Below are 16,667 nucleotides of genomic sequence, written 5' to 3' on the forward strand. Positions count from 1 at the left end.
CCTCTCGTTAACTTGCTTTGTGACTATTGTGTGGCCACAACTCACTAAATCCCAGAGCATTTCTGAGGGCCTCCTGGACGCTGAGCCAGCCAGGGCCGCTGTCTGTCAGTGACGGAGACACTTTAACTTTGTGTACGTGCTTCTCGTCCGTGAGGCTCATGAAAGGCAGGTCCCCTGGAAACGGGAGACAGTTACTGCTGTTGACCTCTGGGAGACTGCAGGCATCTCAGGCGTAGGGGTGAGGGCTGCGTTGCACTGACTGCTCAGGCATAGGGGTGAGGGATGTGCTGTGCTGGCTGCCCAGGCGTAGGGGTGAGGGCTGCTCAGGCGTAGGAGGGTGAGGGCTGCAGGTGCTGGCTGCTCAGGCGTAGGAGGGTGAGGGCTGCAGGTGCTGGCTGCCCAGGCATAGGAGGGTGAGGGCTGCAGGTGCTGGCTGCTCAGGCGTAGGGGTGAGGGCTGCTCAGGCGTAGGGGTGAGGGCTGCAGGTGCTGGCTGCCCAGGCGTAGGGGTGAGGGCTGCAGGTGCTGGCTGCCCAGGCGTAGGGGTGAGGGCTGCAGGTGCTGGCTGCTCAGGCGTAGGAGTGCTGCATGGTGCTGTGCTTGGAGACCCTGGTGGACGCAGTGGTTACAGTGCAACCAGAATGACCAGACTCCTCGGAGCTGAAACTGGGCGGAGGGCCAGGGATTCCAGCTCCCGTAACCACAGTCCTTCTGGCCGTCACGGCCGTTTCAGAGGCCACCGGGGCGCTGGACTGCAGGGTGGAAGCGGGTGTCAGCACCCTCTCGGTCACGGTCACGCTCCGCCCGCCTGCTGTGCTGGCCTGGGCCCGAGCGGACTGCACGCCCGAGCTGGGGGCCAGGAAGCTCTCTCGCTCCCTCACCATCATGTAGTGTCCGTCTGGCAGGTGCGCGGTGCCTTCCAGGGCCCCGGACAGGCCCCCGCTGGGCTGTATGAGCCTCTCCGTGACCGTGATGTTGCCTTCGTTAGCGTAGTGCTGATGAGCACAGCGCTGATCCACCGCGGCGGAGGCTGGCGCGTACACCCGCTCCGTCACTATGAGGCCCTGAGGCTGTCGGGGACCCAGGACCACCGTGGAGGGTGGCCCAGTGGGGCCCGTGGCAAAGGACGTTTCTGTCACGATGACATTTCCGGCTGCCAGTGGGTCAGGGAGCTGTGCGGCTACCTGCTGGCCCTGCTTAGAGGACACAACCCTCTCGGTGACTGTTTCCCGAGTTATTTCCTCGGCACTGGCTTCGTGCACACGTGTGGGGACTTGCACGCTCCCAGCCGAGGAGAAGGAACTCTCTGAATGGACCCTCGTTTGCTCGGAGAGGGAGTGGGAAGCGGTTTCTCTCACGGGTGCCGGCCTCTGCTCAACTTCCAGACCCATATCTATTTTTCGGCCCAAGCACACTTCAGCCAGCGTCCTGAATTTCAGTCCTAAGTCATCCAGGAAGTGGTCATCCAGCTCGCCTTCGATAAAACTGCAACAGCCAATGGAGCCGTGGAGCGACTCGGTGTCCTCCTGAGAATACAGCAGGAGGCAGTCTTTGCCTACGAGACTGTCCTCTTCCTCAGTGTAACAGGCGGCTTTCTAGAAAGGAAATGAAAACAGGCGCAGAATCAGTGACACCACCTCATTTAAGGACAAGACTATATTCCTGCCCCAAATCCGCAACTGGAGCGAATTGCAAGGAAACCTTAGAGACCCACACTGAAGGACAGCCGACAGCCCACTGGCCCCTATTCTTACAAAATCTCAGTATTGTGAGCCCAGTCACCATGGCTCAGTGGTTGTTGACCCACGAACCAGGAGGTCATGGTTCAATTCCCAGTCAGGGCACCTGCCAGGGTTTCGGGCTTGATCCCCAGTAGGGGGTGTGCAGGAGGCAGCTGATCCATGATTCTTTCATCATTGATGTTTCTATCTCTCTATCCCTCTCCTTTCCCCTCTGAAATCAATAAAAAATATATATTAAAAAGTAAAAAAATATATTAAGAAAAAAAACCTGTGGGGTCAATTGGTGACCACTACTTAAATCAGCTGACGGACTGGTTCAGTGGGTTGCATCTCTCTTCCCTCGTTACCTGTCTGCAGTCTCTTTCAAAAGAGAAATAACAAAGTCCCATCCAGATCCAAGGCAATAACTAGCCTAATCATACCACATTCACATATACACAGTTTTTCTCCCAAACCTACAAACCAACCCTTACCTCAGTGAAATAGCTTCCTAGGAACTCCTCACTCATTGCACCAGCAGCCGCACGAGCTCCAGCCATGTCTCTGTAGATCCCTGTGGCCCTGGTGGTCCTGATGGTTTCGCTGCCTCGGCGGGCTCCTGCTATCCCTGTGACCTGGGTGGTGCCCCCGGAGAGGTGGCTCCTGTGCTCCTCCCACCGTCCGTCCACCTCGGACATGTCATGCTGCACTCTGGTGAAGGAAGCGGAGCTGCCTCCTTTCACGGTGGTCTCCTTGGCTGCCATGCCTCCCATTCCGCTGCCCACGACCATGCTCTCTCTGTGATCCGCTGTCAGCAGCGATGGCACCACCTGTGAGGGCAAATGCAGTTGAGAACTGAGCCGGAGGGGTGAGCGTCAGTCCTGGTGGTAGGATCTGAGCTAAGTGGGCACACAATAAGCTCTTTCCATAGAAACAAATTCGGAAAACAATTTTGGTTTGAATAACTTTTCTTTAAGGCTTCTAAAGACCCCCCTTCTACCTTCCTGTTTTTTTAGATGATTATAATCCAAGGAGAAAACAGAAGTTATTTAAATACTCGAGGACCGGTGTGTGAAATTCATGCATGGGTAGGGTCCCTAGGCCTGGCCGATGATCAGGGCCGATCGGGGCCTTCCAGCTACCAGCTGGGGCCTCCCTTCCCCAGCTGCCGGCTGCTGGCTGGGGTTTTCCTTTGTTCCATGCCACCCCCTGGTGGTCAGTGCATGTCATAGCGAGCGGTCGAATTCCCGAGGGGACACTTTGCATATTAGCCATATATATATATATATGGTCATGGCTTATTTACTCTGTTGGCACCAATTGCATTCCAACTTTCCTCTAGAGCAGTGATGGTGAACCTATGATACACGTGTCAGAGGTGACACGTGAACTTATTTTTTTGGTTGATTTTTCTTTGTTAAATGGCATTTAAATATATAAAATAAATATCAAAAATATAAGTCTTTGTTTACTATGGTTGCAAATATCAAAAAATTTCTATATGTGACACGGCACCAGAGTTAAGTTAGGGTTTTTCAAAATGCTGACATGCCGAGCTCAAAAGGTTCGCCATCACTGGTCTAGAGTTTAAAGCCTCTTTATGATGATAGAACCATTATTTTTTATCTAGCTGGATACATGGTCATCGCAAATACAGATTCTATTTTTAAGCCTCCATTGCTGGTAGAAGTGCCACCTGACTAAGGCTGGTGAATGGGATTTCTGGCAGATATGGAGGATGTGTCTTTTGGAAATGTTTTTCAGGGGTGGGTCTTCACCTTTTTCCTGTCTGCTTTTGGGAATGTGGGGACAGAAGTTAGTGTCTGGAGCATGAAGACAGCAGGGGATGGAACTCATCTGTGGAGGGACTATAAGGAAAAAGGGGCTGGCCGCCATATGGGATCACCATGTTGGTCCTGGACCGCCCACATGTATACTTCAGCTATTGCTGTTCTGCGTTCTCAGATACTTGATGCCAGGTCATATCCTATTAGACAGGAAGCTCACTGCAGATTGTGATGAGAGACTCGGGGTGAAGACCCCGTGAAGAGAAACAGGAGATGCTATTAAGTAGGTAGAAGAGGGGGTTTCATAATCTGTCACAACTGTAATGGGGGCGGGCTTACCTCTGCCAACCCCATGTACTGAGGAAATGAAAATGCAGGAACATCTGGTTGTGAAAAACTGCCCATTTAGTATTGGCAATAAGAAATATTTTCATCCTAAATCTCTACACACTCTTGTTCTCTCTAACCTTTGTTCTACATTCCCTGTGTCACGACCTGACCCCTTTTCTACATTCTTTGTAACCCAGGACCTGCCACAGTACAGCAAAGCCACCTCAACTCTGCCCTGGCAACGAACACAAAATATGTCTCATTTAAAGGCATGCGAATGAAATCTGTAAGGACCACGTTACTGTCTCATGACCTAACATGTTAGAAACACTTCCCAAGGACCCTGAAAATCAGAAAAGAAGACGAGTTCCATGCTTATCCCATGATCTGACCTTGTCTTCAGGTGGTGCCCCTTCGTTATTCCAAGTGTGCAGCATCTCCACGGTGCCAGGAATGGGGGCGAAGCCTTTGGCGCCTTCTCCACAGTGCCACATCAGCAGTAAAAGTGGTACAACTGGACAGAAACAAAATTAAGCACAAAAAACGTTAGTCCCAACTTAATTTTAAATGTGTCATATAATTTTGGAATTTGCATATATCACTTCCTGGAATTCAGTCTTCACTTATTTACAACCCTATTTTTTTCTTTTTCTTTTCTTCACCCTGATCCAACCTCGCCAAGCTTGTCGTGGGAGAGGCACACCAAAGTCTACAGGCAGGATGTGGGGTCCTACAGATTTAGAGACCTTGTCCGTCAGGAAGAGGCTGTGTCTGGCTGCTGAGTGGAACACCAAGACTGAATACAATAGTATCTAAATCATCAAAACCAACTTAAAGACTTCAATTTTTTAAAACCATTTTCATCCTTATTTTTATATATTTATTAAATCCTCACTTGAGAGGATATTTTTCCATTGATTTTTTTAGAGAGAGTGGAAGAGAGAGGGAAAGACAGAGAAACATCGATGTGAGAGAAACACATGCATTGGATGCCTTCTGCACATGCCCTGACTAGGGCCTGGGCTGGGGAGGATCCTGCAACAGAGGTACATGCCCTTGACTGGAATCGAACCCAGGACCCTTTGGTCCTCAGGCCAACGCTCTATCCACTGAGCTAAACTGTTTAGGCCACTTTCATTTCTAATATGAGAATATCCACTATCCAAAACAATATTATGTGTTAAAAAAAATCAAAAGCTTCTAAGGGTAGAAGCATTTTAACATGCTCAAATACTTGAGCACATTTGAATTTCTATAATACTTCACCACTTCCTCCTAGAGTAGAGGTGGGCCAAAGGCAGACTCACTGAGGTTCAAATCTACCTTTGAGTAGATTCTTCATTAAAACCCCTTAGGATAGATCAAATACTCAGTACAATTTCAGAGCTCCCCCCTTAAATCTCATTCTGCCTCCAGGAGGAAGTGAAGGCCAATGCTGGCCTCTCCATCAAGGTCGTAAAGACTTTAACTACACCTGTGCACAGTCCACCAGAATTGGGTGTTACTGCCACTCCCATTAGGCAGCTTCCAATGACGAAATGATGCCTCCCTAGGCATTGCTTATATTAACAGTTGACAGCACAGTCACTATAGCTACTGTGAGCAATACAAAGATAGAAATCAGCCAGGGGCAGTTCAACATTTGTGCAAATTCAGCAAGTATTCGTCAAAGGTGTACCAGGTGCCAAGTGCCACCGTAGGCCCCGGGGAATGTGAGTGAGAAGGCAGTGTAGGGACTCCCCAGCTCCGGGACCTCCCTACCAGCCTGGGGAACTGAGGGAAGTCACTTACTGGTGTGTGTCTGCATCATAAAGCAGAGACGATGGTACGAAAGCACACTGTACACTGTTGAGTGGTGTGCACTCAGTCGCACACCTACTGATGGCTTCGCCAAGCTCTCCCTGTCACTGAAATGGCCGGGCTGTTTCGGAAACGGCCCTCTGCCCACGTTCAGTGGTCAGGGGCAGTGGTCTTCCACGTGACCCCAGACTGCGGTCCTTTGTTCTCTCATGAAAGGAACCCTGAGGTCTTGGAGGACATGCAAGGCAGGCAGGACGGGTCCTCACTGTTGGGAAGCACAGAAGTCTCCATGCTGCGGGCCCCACTGAAGGGCAAGCCACGCAGAGGGTCTGGGGAGATGAAGGGCAAGCCACGCAGAGGGTCTGGGGAGATGAAGGGCAATTCATGCAGAGGGTCTGGGGAGATGAAGGGCAGTTCATTCAGAGGGTCTGGGGAGATGAAGGGCAGTTCATGCAGAGGGTCTGGGGAGATGAAGGGCAGTTCATGCAGAGGGTCTGGGGAGATGAAGGGCAAGCCACGCAGACGGTCGGGGAGGTGGGCTCTGACCAGTTGAATGTGCAAAGCAAAGATGAATGAGAATAAGATGAGCTTGTGAAATAACCTTGTATCCATAACGCAAATTCAGGCACCCAATCTTGTCTGAGTGCCTTCTGTGGGCAAGGCCCTGTCCTAGGCACTGGGCAGCAAAGAAGAGACCAGGGCCTTGCCCACAGACCTGCTCAAACGGGGGCACCACCTACTCGAAGTCAGTCAGAGAAAGGCAGTGCCACAGGATTTCACTCACATGTGGAATCTAAAGAACAACACAAATAAACAAACAAAACAAACAGACTCACAGACACAGAGACCAGACTGCGGGTGCCCAGCGGGGAGGGAGGTTGGGGGACTGGGTGCAAATGGTGAAGGGATTAAGAAGTACAACTTGGTAGTTCAAAGCGGTCACAGTGATACCCAGTGCAGCACAGGGAGTACGGCCAATAATATTGTAATAGCTATGTATGCTGCCAGGCGGGGACTGGAAAGATCAGGGGGAACGCGTAGCAAAGTACATGACTGTCTAACCATTATGCTGTGCACCTGAAGCTAATACAAAATAATACTGAATGTAAACTGTAATTCAAACGTTAAAAAAAATGTTTTTGTTTTTTTTTAAATGGGGACCCCAGCGTTGTCTATGTTAAAAGGTTGCTGAAGATATGCATGGTAGCCTTGGTGATTTAAATCAGAAAATGATACACTCTTACACAACCAAGTTCTGAGGCGTGCTCTAATAACCTTTGGTGAATTCACCCATGATCAATCCTGGCTTCCCTCCTCACCTTCGGTGTTCAGTGGGTGAGGATGACTGTACAGGAACCCACGACGACTATGGTAACAACTCCAGGAAAGCCCTAATGACCGAAGGAGCCAAACACAGTACTCACGCAGCAAGAGCAGAAGCGCCAAGATGATCAGCGCGATGGCGGCCGGGCCCAGGCCCACGTGGCCGCCGCGCAGCGCTTCCACGCAGCCGCTGCCGTCCAGGCACTTGCACACCGTGAGCGTCAGGATCTGCTTCTCCGAGCAGCTGAAGCCCTGGCTGTCTGAAACCAGGAGCTGGATGTCGCTTCTCCCCGGCTTCCACTCGCGTTGCTGCAGCAGCACGCTGGTGCCTGTGGGGGAAGAGGCAAGAGGGAGCGAAATGAGTGGTTACCGAGAAGGGCAAGAGTGAGTTACGGAAACACTTTATTTTTAAAGTAAGTTTTTATTGATTTTAGGGAGAGAGGAAAGGAGAGAGACAGAAACATCGACATTGATTGGCTGCCTCCTGCCACCCCCTGCTGGGGATTGAGCCGGCAGCCGGGCATGTGCCCTGGACCCGGAATGGAACTGGCTCTTGGTGCATGGGTTGATGCTCAGCCACTGAGCCACACCGTCTGGGCTAGAAACAGTTTTTCGTGGCCAATAACATTTAGCGCCAGTTAGAAGCTTCATCCTTTCTTCATGGCTCTATTTTTTTCCCTTTGGAGGGAGGGAAGGTGAAACTATCCACTTTTGGAGACACCCCAGAGGTGGGCTGGCATGTTGGTATGAAAAGGGTTTGGTCCCATTTCTTGCTTAGTCCAGACACTCCAAATACGTGGGTGAAGAGCAAAGGATAGGAGTGAGACATGCCTGACTTTTATGATGATTAGTCTTAACAAATGTGTGTGGTTTGCCAAATACTATAAACTATTTTATGTACTGGGAATACAGTGACACACAAGTGGTGAGTGAAATGATACTTCTATTGAATGACCTTTGTTTTATCATTTCACACAAAAAAATTTATCCAGGAAATTTCAAACAGACAACAGAGAGAAGAGCGTAATTAACTCATGGTGCCTGTCACCAGCTTTAACATTACTGAAAGCCTTGTCAAGTGATTGTGAAGAGTTGTTAAACTTTAAATGTTAACGATAGATCTGTAAATTAAGAAAAACTTGGGTATGATATTTGAAACTTTAGAAAACGAACACTAATTGTTTAGGAAAAAAGTCTTCTGGGGTGGTCTTTGTACATTCAAAACCACCCGAAGGGCACCGGAGGCTCACAGCAAGAAGGCGGACTTACCTTCTGAGAGAGCTATGTCCGGGATGTGGCCATAAGCATAAGGCTGTCTGGCATGGAGGGTCACAGAGACCCTCCTTAATGGGTGTCCATCACTTCGTGACCTTGAACAAGCTACCTAACTTTAGTTAAATCAAGGTTTCCTCAGCTAGAATGAAGGAATAATGTTATGGAGAAAGGATTAAATGAGATCATGTGTCTGAAGGGCCAGCAGAGTGCCTGGCACATGATAAGTGATCAATAAATGTTACTTTTTGCTTAGACGGGCAAGATGCTCCTCAGCTTGTGAGACACAGTCACATCTTCAAGAGCAATTTAGAGAACGCCCAGCTATCATTAGGACACTAGGTGATCTTTCTTCTCTCCCTCTTCTGTTGTTCCAAATGGGATATTGGATTCGAGCCAGACAAAGGACCCTATGCCCAAGGTTCAAAACCTCATTTTCTAACCCCTTTGAAAACTGTATTGGAAATCCTATATAGTAAAAGGTCATATAATGATTGTCCCCTCCACCGGGAGTTTGACCTGAGCTCAACCAGGGTGTGGGGCCGCCCACCAACCGCCCATGTCCCCTCCCCCTTCTCGGCCTGATCGCCTCATAGGGGCGGCCACCTGGACCCCACCCATGCACGAATTCGTGCGCCGGGCCTCCAGTATAATTTATAAAAGAAACCCAGCCTCTAGTATGAAGGTTTTCAATTTGTCTTAATATTTTGACGTGTCAGCCAGTGACTTGGCTTACTTTCTTTGTGTACGATTTTCCATTCCTCTGCCATGCCAGCTGGTTTGTCAACGATGACGAAAGTGAAAGGGTCACTGTTTGGGTACCCGTCCAGGTCCCTCGCGGTCACGTTCACATACTGCACGTCATCACAGACGTTCAGCACTGGGTCCACCAGGGTGGGGCAGTTGTCATTGATGTCTTCCACTGTGATCACAACAGTGCCAGTGATGGTTTTTCTAGGAGAATCTTAAAGGGAAGAAACAAATATGTATATTCTGATTCTACTGCTGATAACAAGCATAGTTTGAATTTTCTTGCCATTTTCATAAGAAGGTCCTAACAAATTAGGACACTTCCTATCCTAGATATTTTTCATAGTTAGATCACGTAATATCTTTTAATCCATTAAATAAGTAGAAATGTGAAAATTTCTCCACTGGAGAGATTTGATTTTTCTATAAGATCAAAAGGAAGGTCTGTGTTGGTGGAAAATAACATCAAACCATATATAACCAAGAAAATCATTATTTAATAACTTACCTTCTGAGATAGCTAAAATCTTTACAGTGTATGTACCATTTTGGACATATCTGGATTCAAAATCAGGAAATTTTACAAGTTTAATCTCAGATGTGACAGAATCCACAGAGACCCAGTTGTCTATATCTTCCAATTTGGTATATCTGTTTAAAACAAACAAAATTAATTTTGAATTCTGGATAAACTGTGCCTCTCTAATATTTACAACTTTTTCAAGTTTAAATTTTGCTTCACTGTATATGTTCTTGTTATAGGCATTAATTTGAAATGCTTTTAATTTCCTGAAACCATCCTAAAAGCTCCTCTCTTTACTGCATACAACACTTACTTTGGAACCTGCCTTGTTCCTGTAACTCAAGACATACACACAAGGGCGGCCATCCTTTGCCTGCTCGGCAAAGGTTCACAAGTCTGTCTCTAGCTCTCAGTCTGCTCTCCCTGAAGTTTGGGGTAAACCTTTGGAGAATGATGTAGTTACCCAACGAGACCCGGCGGAGAAAAGGGGTCTCACATTCTATTGTTTATTGGCATCATATTGTTTATTATCAATATTTAAAAAGACCAATTTTAAAAATTGGAATATTGTTGATCGCTAAGAGCAATAAGGCTTCTTTCAGTGAGAAATGGTTCAAAGTGAAAGCAATGCTGATGAAGTGATTTCTGGGTTTCTTCCCTCAAAGCAGGAGAATCAGTGTAGAAGGAGGTAACTTTGAGAAAGGCAGGGAGAACTTTCATATTATGTCTTCAGAAATGTATGTAATTTAATACCATTGCGTTTACAAATAACTGAATCCAAACATAAGCCAATGAGTATTTGGTTCAGTTAACCAGATTGATAATTTATTTTCTGTTAAGTGGCTGTTTGCTAACTTACAGCAATACTTGTTTACATTGCTATTTAAAAAATTCCAATTATATACTTTAACTGAAATTTCTGCTTTTTAATATTTCTACCAGTAAAGGATGATACATTTGGATTTTCACAAGTATTTCTGAATTTCATGTCTAGAATTTTAAAGCCTGGACTTAACTGATATCAATGGTTTCCCACATTCATAGTTATAATAACAGGCAGAGTCTTAGTAAGAAGGATCACATTTCCCATGTATGTGATCGCATTTTTGGAATTTTCTCTCTTCTCTACGGTAGAAATTATAGACATCAGAGTAGGATGGCGGCTCACATGTTACGCCAAATATCGATAAACAGTGGATGCATGTGAATAATCAGTAAAACAGTAAATTATGACAAAGTTAACGAAGTAATTCTTCTGTCCCTGTCAGCATTTCTAAATAGCAACCACTAATCAGTTAGGGAAACATCAGAAAATGATTTAATTTAGTTGTGCATCCCATTCCTTATCTGTTCAATAGGAGATCTGAATAGACCTTTAAGCTCTTTCTCACACTGAAGTTCTGTCATTGCATGCTAGCGAATGAGAGAAAATCCTTTTGAGAAATAAGGAACATGGTTCATTATTTTTTTCCAGGCAGAACATATATTTTGAAATATTTATCACCCTTAATAAAAATAGCAGCCAAAGTTAAATAGGTGGGAAATAGAAGTCTCAATGAATAGCCCAGTATTATTGCAGGATAATCAACTAGAACCTGTAAGGCTCTCAGTGGGCAGCAGTGAGAAATGGTCAGAGAGCATGCGTCTTCAGGGCTGGGGATCCCCGTAGGGACGGCCTTGTTAGGGCTGGAGCCTTGGAAATAAAGACTAGACCACAAAACTCCCAAGAAGCAGGGCGGTTCCTGCAGGTATGGTGGGCAACACAGGGTCTGCCTCACACTCGGGGTGGAGGGAGCGGGCCAGGGGAAATGGCTCCCTGCCTCTCAGCTGCAGGGACAGCTCTCGGAAAGTTAATCTGTAGACCGCAGGGGAATTAGAATGCTGGGTGGGAAGAAGTGAACTGTTCGCCTTTCATCGTGATTTTGTCGTAAGCAGGCATTGAGAGTAATATACAACGAGCAATTCTATTTGTCACTGTGTCTTACTTTACACGGGCTGCTTGTCCAGTGTCTTCGTCAAAAGCTTGAAATTTCCCAATTACTTGGCTCAGGCTTGTTTTTTCCATGCTCTCGCTGGTGCGAATGGAGATGGTGCTGCTTTTGAAATGAATGCCTTCCTTCACATTCTTCACCTTGACTTTGATGGGGATGGCTGTGGGCTTATATTCACTCTTAACTGACTTGTGGAAAGAGGCTTTATTAGTGACAATAACGCTGAAGTCAAGATGCTTTATTTCTTCATAATCTAATTCCTAGAAAGGCAAAACCAAAGGGAATTGTTCAAAAGAGAGAACTAGAACACACACACACCCACATGTGATTTTAATGTTGCACAGGACCATTTAACACAGCAGCACTGAGTATTCCAACTCATATTGATAACATGCAGTTAAAAATCTGCCAATGTGATATTCGTAACTGTGAGGAGGATTATGAAACATCCCCAATTAATTTTTTTAAAGGTCAATGTCATTTAAAAAACATATTTATTATGAACAATTTGAAGTGATTCCTTTTCCTAAGGAAGTTAACGGACATGCAGTATCAGTTACTACTCCTTAAACTGGTTCCGTGAGTTTGTTCTGGGGAAAGGGCTACAGACATAGTGCTTACCTTAATAAGGATCACGATTCCTTCATTAGTTTGATTATCAGTTTCTATGCGGAAATAACCCTTTTCATTTCCGGACACAAATGTAAAGTTGGCTAACCAATTATCCGAGCCTCTCTCATCTCTGTCCAGCACTTTTATGCGCATCACTTCTACATTGGCTCGGTTTTCTTCAACTGTCCCTTCATACTGCAAATCAGGAGCACAGGATTTTCATGTTAATGCCACACACACACACACACACACACACGTCATACATTTTTAGGTAAAACTAAGGTATGAATAAGTAGATACATTGGTTATAAAGATAATAGTTACCCTTTGACTCTCCACCACGGGTATATTGTCATTGACATCCAAAATACGGATCTGAACTTGAGCTTGCTTGACAGGCTTATCTGTTACTTCTCCTTCTTTGCCGTCTCTGGCTTCCACTGTCAGAGTGTAGCTGCTGCGTTCCTGCAGGGCAATGCAAACACCGCTGGGGTGAACATCAAGCCTCCAAACCTGTCCTCCTGGCTTTATTCACTTCACCATCAAGGCGATGCACCACAGTGCAGTTTACTCATCAGTAAGTTCCTGATCTGCTGTTATTCGTGTGAAGATGTTTGTTTGCTGCCAGCCATTTTCCAGAAGGGGCAGAGAAGCCTGGAGGAGTTGCTGGTAGTTAATTTCTTAAAGATGTCCTTGGTGTTATTAGTCAATTTCTTAAATATGTCATTGGTGATATTGTTAGGAGATGAGTCTCTCCTTAAACCAGTTTGTGCACAAGAGTGCTGTTCAAAGTGGCTTTGGCTCTACCCTGGCAGTGATGGCGAGACTACAGGGATCGGTTCTTTCTATCCTACACGTCATTTTCAGCGAATAGCGAAGCCAGAGAGACCTAGTCACCAGGAAAACCTGGCCAGTGAAGGCAAAATGTGGTGACCTGGACCTTTGTCCGGACATCCCGAGAGATCTGATTCTTAGAGAAGGTGCCTAGAGAACCGCATCTCAGATGTTCACCTCAAATGAACCCTGCTCTTCCCCATGCCCCCACAGCGCCTCCATCTGTGTGGCGGGTGGAGGTCACAGGGTGGGCAGCCAGCACCGTGCGTGGGGCGGCTGTGCAGGGCAGAGCTCAGTGACAGGAGGACGGCAGTGGCCGCGCCTGGCTCCAGTGCTGGCTCTGTCCCTTACTGGCTGTGCTGGATACACTCACTTCCTTTGACCCCCGTGTCCTCCTGTGTAAAAGGGATGGATAATGAATGGATCTGCCTCACTGGGTTTCTAGGTGGATTAAATGGGTTCATCTACGTAAAAGGTGTGGAGTGCACCTGGCATGTGTAAATGCCCGATAAGGCAGATTATGGGCTAAACTTGCCATACTTCAGGGACAGCAGCTTATTAAAAAGTCACACTACTTCAAAATAATGCTTTTCCATTCTAATTTTATTGAAGGCATGGAGTAGAGGTTTAAGAGTAATAAAATTCTTGAATTCTACCAAGATCTCAGTAGGAACATGGGCACAACCCCGTCCCTCTCTGGGCAGAGTGAAACATCCTTCCAAGAGATACAAAACGTACTGACTGCACTTGGGTGATGATTTATGGTTCTTAGGATCATCACCATTTTACTCATGCACACTGTTAAAATCTTCAAGTACGCAGCACTTGTAAAATTTTCTAGATCCCTTTTTTCTTTTAAAATTTTTCCTTTCCGTTAGAAATAAAAATGTGAAATGTTTGAGAGAACAGCCTTTCTAGGACACCTACTCAACTTTTCTTCCAATTTGGGATTCACAATAATTCTTCCCTTCACAAATAGTTCTATAATAGGGCTGCCACCTCTACCTGTTTGCCTTCCCAGGCAGATCTCTGAGCAGTAGAGGAGACCCCTAGTGTTTCATTACAGAACTGCAAACGAAGGAAGCTCTCCGGCAAACAGAACCCCGGCTGGAGAGGCCCCAGAACAGTGCTGTCCTTGACAATTTTAAATTTTCTAGCAGCCACATTCAAAAAAGTAAAAAAAACAACCCTGATGTTAATATTAAAAGTATATTTTATCTAACCTATGGTATCCCAAATATTATTTCAAAATGTAATCAACAAAAAATTATTAAGATGGCATTTTGCATTCTTTTCTTTTTTCATACTAAGTATTCCCAATTTGGTACATCTTCTGTTTGTAGCACAACTCAATTTGGACCAGTCACATTTCAAGAGCCCAATGGCCACAAATGGCCAATGGCTGCCATATTGGACAGCACATCCCTAGGAGGGGATAATTCCAAGTGTTAGCCTATGAACTAGAAAAACACAACAAAGCAAGGAAACTGAACAGAGAAACAGAGAGGAGAACCTGAAAGAATAAAGGAGAGTTTAGAAGATGAGCAACATAAAATATTCATGTACCTCTCTGTCCAAGGTACTACTGATTGTATAAATCTCTCCCGTGTCTTTATTCAGGTAAAACATTGCGGGCTTAGCAGGCTCCTGAGATACGATTTTGTAGGAAATTTTAGAATTCATGGAATTGGGCTCATCTGCGTCTGTCGCATTGATTTTCATCACAAGGGTGTCTGGCATTAGAAACAAAGGCATCCAGAATGAAACAACCTTGACCACATGCATATATGTTACTTTATGTATCATTTCAGCTTGTTCCAAGGAGGATTTCACGTGTTTATCAAAACCACAGTTTACCAAGATCAAAAAACTGAACTGGACGAAGAAATAAGTATGAATGGATTGAAGGAGTCAGAAAAACAAGGAAAGGGCAGGACCAGCGTTAGTAGTACAATTCTTAGGGTGAAGTCCCCAACACTTGCTACAGGAGGGCCACAGATTTATTTACAATAGCTCTAATAAGAAAAGAACGAACAGATACAAATAGACGCTTATTAAAATACAAACAGTTCAAGAGAAGCACAGCTGTTCTTCAGAATATGATCAAAGAGAAATATCTTGCCTGGCTGGTGTGGCTCAGTGGTTGAGCATGGACCTAGGACCCATGATCCATGAGGTCACTGTTTGATTCCCGGTCAGGGCACATGCCCGGGTTGCAGGCTTGATCCCCAGTAGGGGGCGTGCAGGAGGCAGCTGATTGATGATTTTCTCTCATTATTGGTGTTTCTATCTCTCTGAAATCATAAAAATATATTTTAAAAAAGAGAGAGAAATCTCTCCTGCAAGTGTTCATGTAGAACACTCTATTGAATGATGCCAATAAACCTGACATGAGTCAAAGGTCAGCAAACTATTGCCAGCGGGCAAGGCTAGTTGGCCACCAGTTTTGTAAATAAAGTTTTATTGGAACACAGCCATGCCCATTTGTTTACATATTTTCTATGGCTGCTTTTCTGCTACAAGGCAGAATAGCTGATACAGAGATCCAACATGTCACATCCATCCACCATATCTGTTCTGCGGGTATAAAACAAGTCATGTAAAATCTTTTGAACTTATCACAAAAAAGCCAGTTCTGCACCTAGAGCAACAGGCTTGTTACTATTTGTCCCGTGGTTAATACTCAGCCTCCATGGAGTCACAGGAGGTCGCATTCAGCCCCACAGTGGGGTTACAACGCCTTTGGGTATTCATTCATAAAAACAGCGGACACTCACGTGCTGCGCTCAGTTCTTCAACGGACCCAACAAAGACTTCCTGAGTGAACACGGGCTCGTTGTCATTGATATCAAGAACTTTAATGCGCAGTTCTAATGGCTTCTCTAGATTGTTGCCTCTTTCATCCAAAGCATAACCAGTTAGCTGAAATCATGGCACAAATCATAGAAGAGATTAGATTTAACCTAAGGCAATGACTTGCCATGGTACCAAAAAAACAATAAAACAAACCATGACAGTTACCAATGAAAAAACTCAAACTAATAAATATAAAATTGTTCTTACCAGGAAATACGGCGTTGCTTCTCGATCAAGAATGCTGGTAACGTTCAGTTCTCCCGTGTCTTTATCAAAGACAAATACACCATAAGGTGGCTCTGTGATGCCTTTCCCAGTGTATTTGTATGTAATTTTTATTCTTTTTTCTTCTGCAATATCAGAATGTATCTAGCATGGAAATAACAGGGGAATATTATCTCTAGATAGAGTATTTGGAAAGTTGGGGAAATTTAACAAGATTTTTTCCTTTTCATGTAAATTTTATTCTTAACGACTTATATAATTAAAATTAGTAAGAAGACTTATTCCCTATAGAACCCCAAAGAATCAATGCATTTTAGGGAAACATAACGAAAGAATGTGTGAATGACAGATATTTCAGAAAACCAAACCGAACCAAAATGAAAACCTCAATTGCTCGCACACATACTGGGATGTGACGCCTGGATTACAAATCCGGGTTTTAGAAGGCTTTCTTGAAACAACCTGTTGCTGGGAAATGGAAAATACTATCTTCCGTTACGTAGCTGCTCTTCCTCTCCAGGAGCTCGTCATGCACGACGTGTAGAGACCGGAAGGTGAAGTGAAACTTACAAGTGTCTGCGCCAGAAACCAAGCGACACAGGGATGGGACAGAGGGACGGGGTGAGGAGGGAAGGGAACCTGTA

At 45.5% G+C, this 16,667-nt stretch overlaps 1 protein-coding gene across 1 annotated transcript in view; it reads right to left on the bottom strand.

The window, feature by feature from the left end:
• Nucleotides 1-568: 568 nt before the first annotated feature.
• Nucleotides 569-16,667, bottom strand: part of DSG2 (desmoglein 2) — a gene marked incomplete at both ends in the record, with an annotated part of 32,306 nt that continues 16,207 nt past the window's right edge. Inside the window, 12 exons of the mRNA XM_081096678.1 lie at nucleotides 569-1,594; nucleotides 2,215-2,550; nucleotides 4,230-4,351; nucleotides 7,062-7,289; nucleotides 8,969-9,196; nucleotides 9,491-9,633; nucleotides 11,491-11,756; nucleotides 12,118-12,303; nucleotides 12,433-12,573; nucleotides 14,509-14,675; nucleotides 15,720-15,864; nucleotides 16,006-16,167. Of these exons, the coding sequence (XP_080952804.1) occupies nucleotides 569-1,594; nucleotides 2,215-2,550; nucleotides 4,230-4,351; nucleotides 7,062-7,289; nucleotides 8,969-9,196; nucleotides 9,491-9,633; nucleotides 11,491-11,756; nucleotides 12,118-12,303; nucleotides 12,433-12,573; nucleotides 14,509-14,675; nucleotides 15,720-15,864; nucleotides 16,006-16,167 (3,150 nt within the window). The remainder of the gene's footprint in view (nucleotides 1,595-2,214; nucleotides 2,551-4,229; nucleotides 4,352-7,061; nucleotides 7,290-8,968; nucleotides 9,197-9,490; nucleotides 9,634-11,490; nucleotides 11,757-12,117; nucleotides 12,304-12,432; nucleotides 12,574-14,508; nucleotides 14,676-15,719; nucleotides 15,865-16,005; nucleotides 16,168-16,667) is intronic.

The sequence above is a fragment of the Myotis nattereri genome (assembly GCF_964212035.1).
Source record: "Myotis nattereri genome assembly, chromosome: 8".
Taxonomy (NCBI): Eukaryota; Metazoa; Chordata; class Mammalia; order Chiroptera; family Vespertilionidae; genus Myotis; species Myotis nattereri.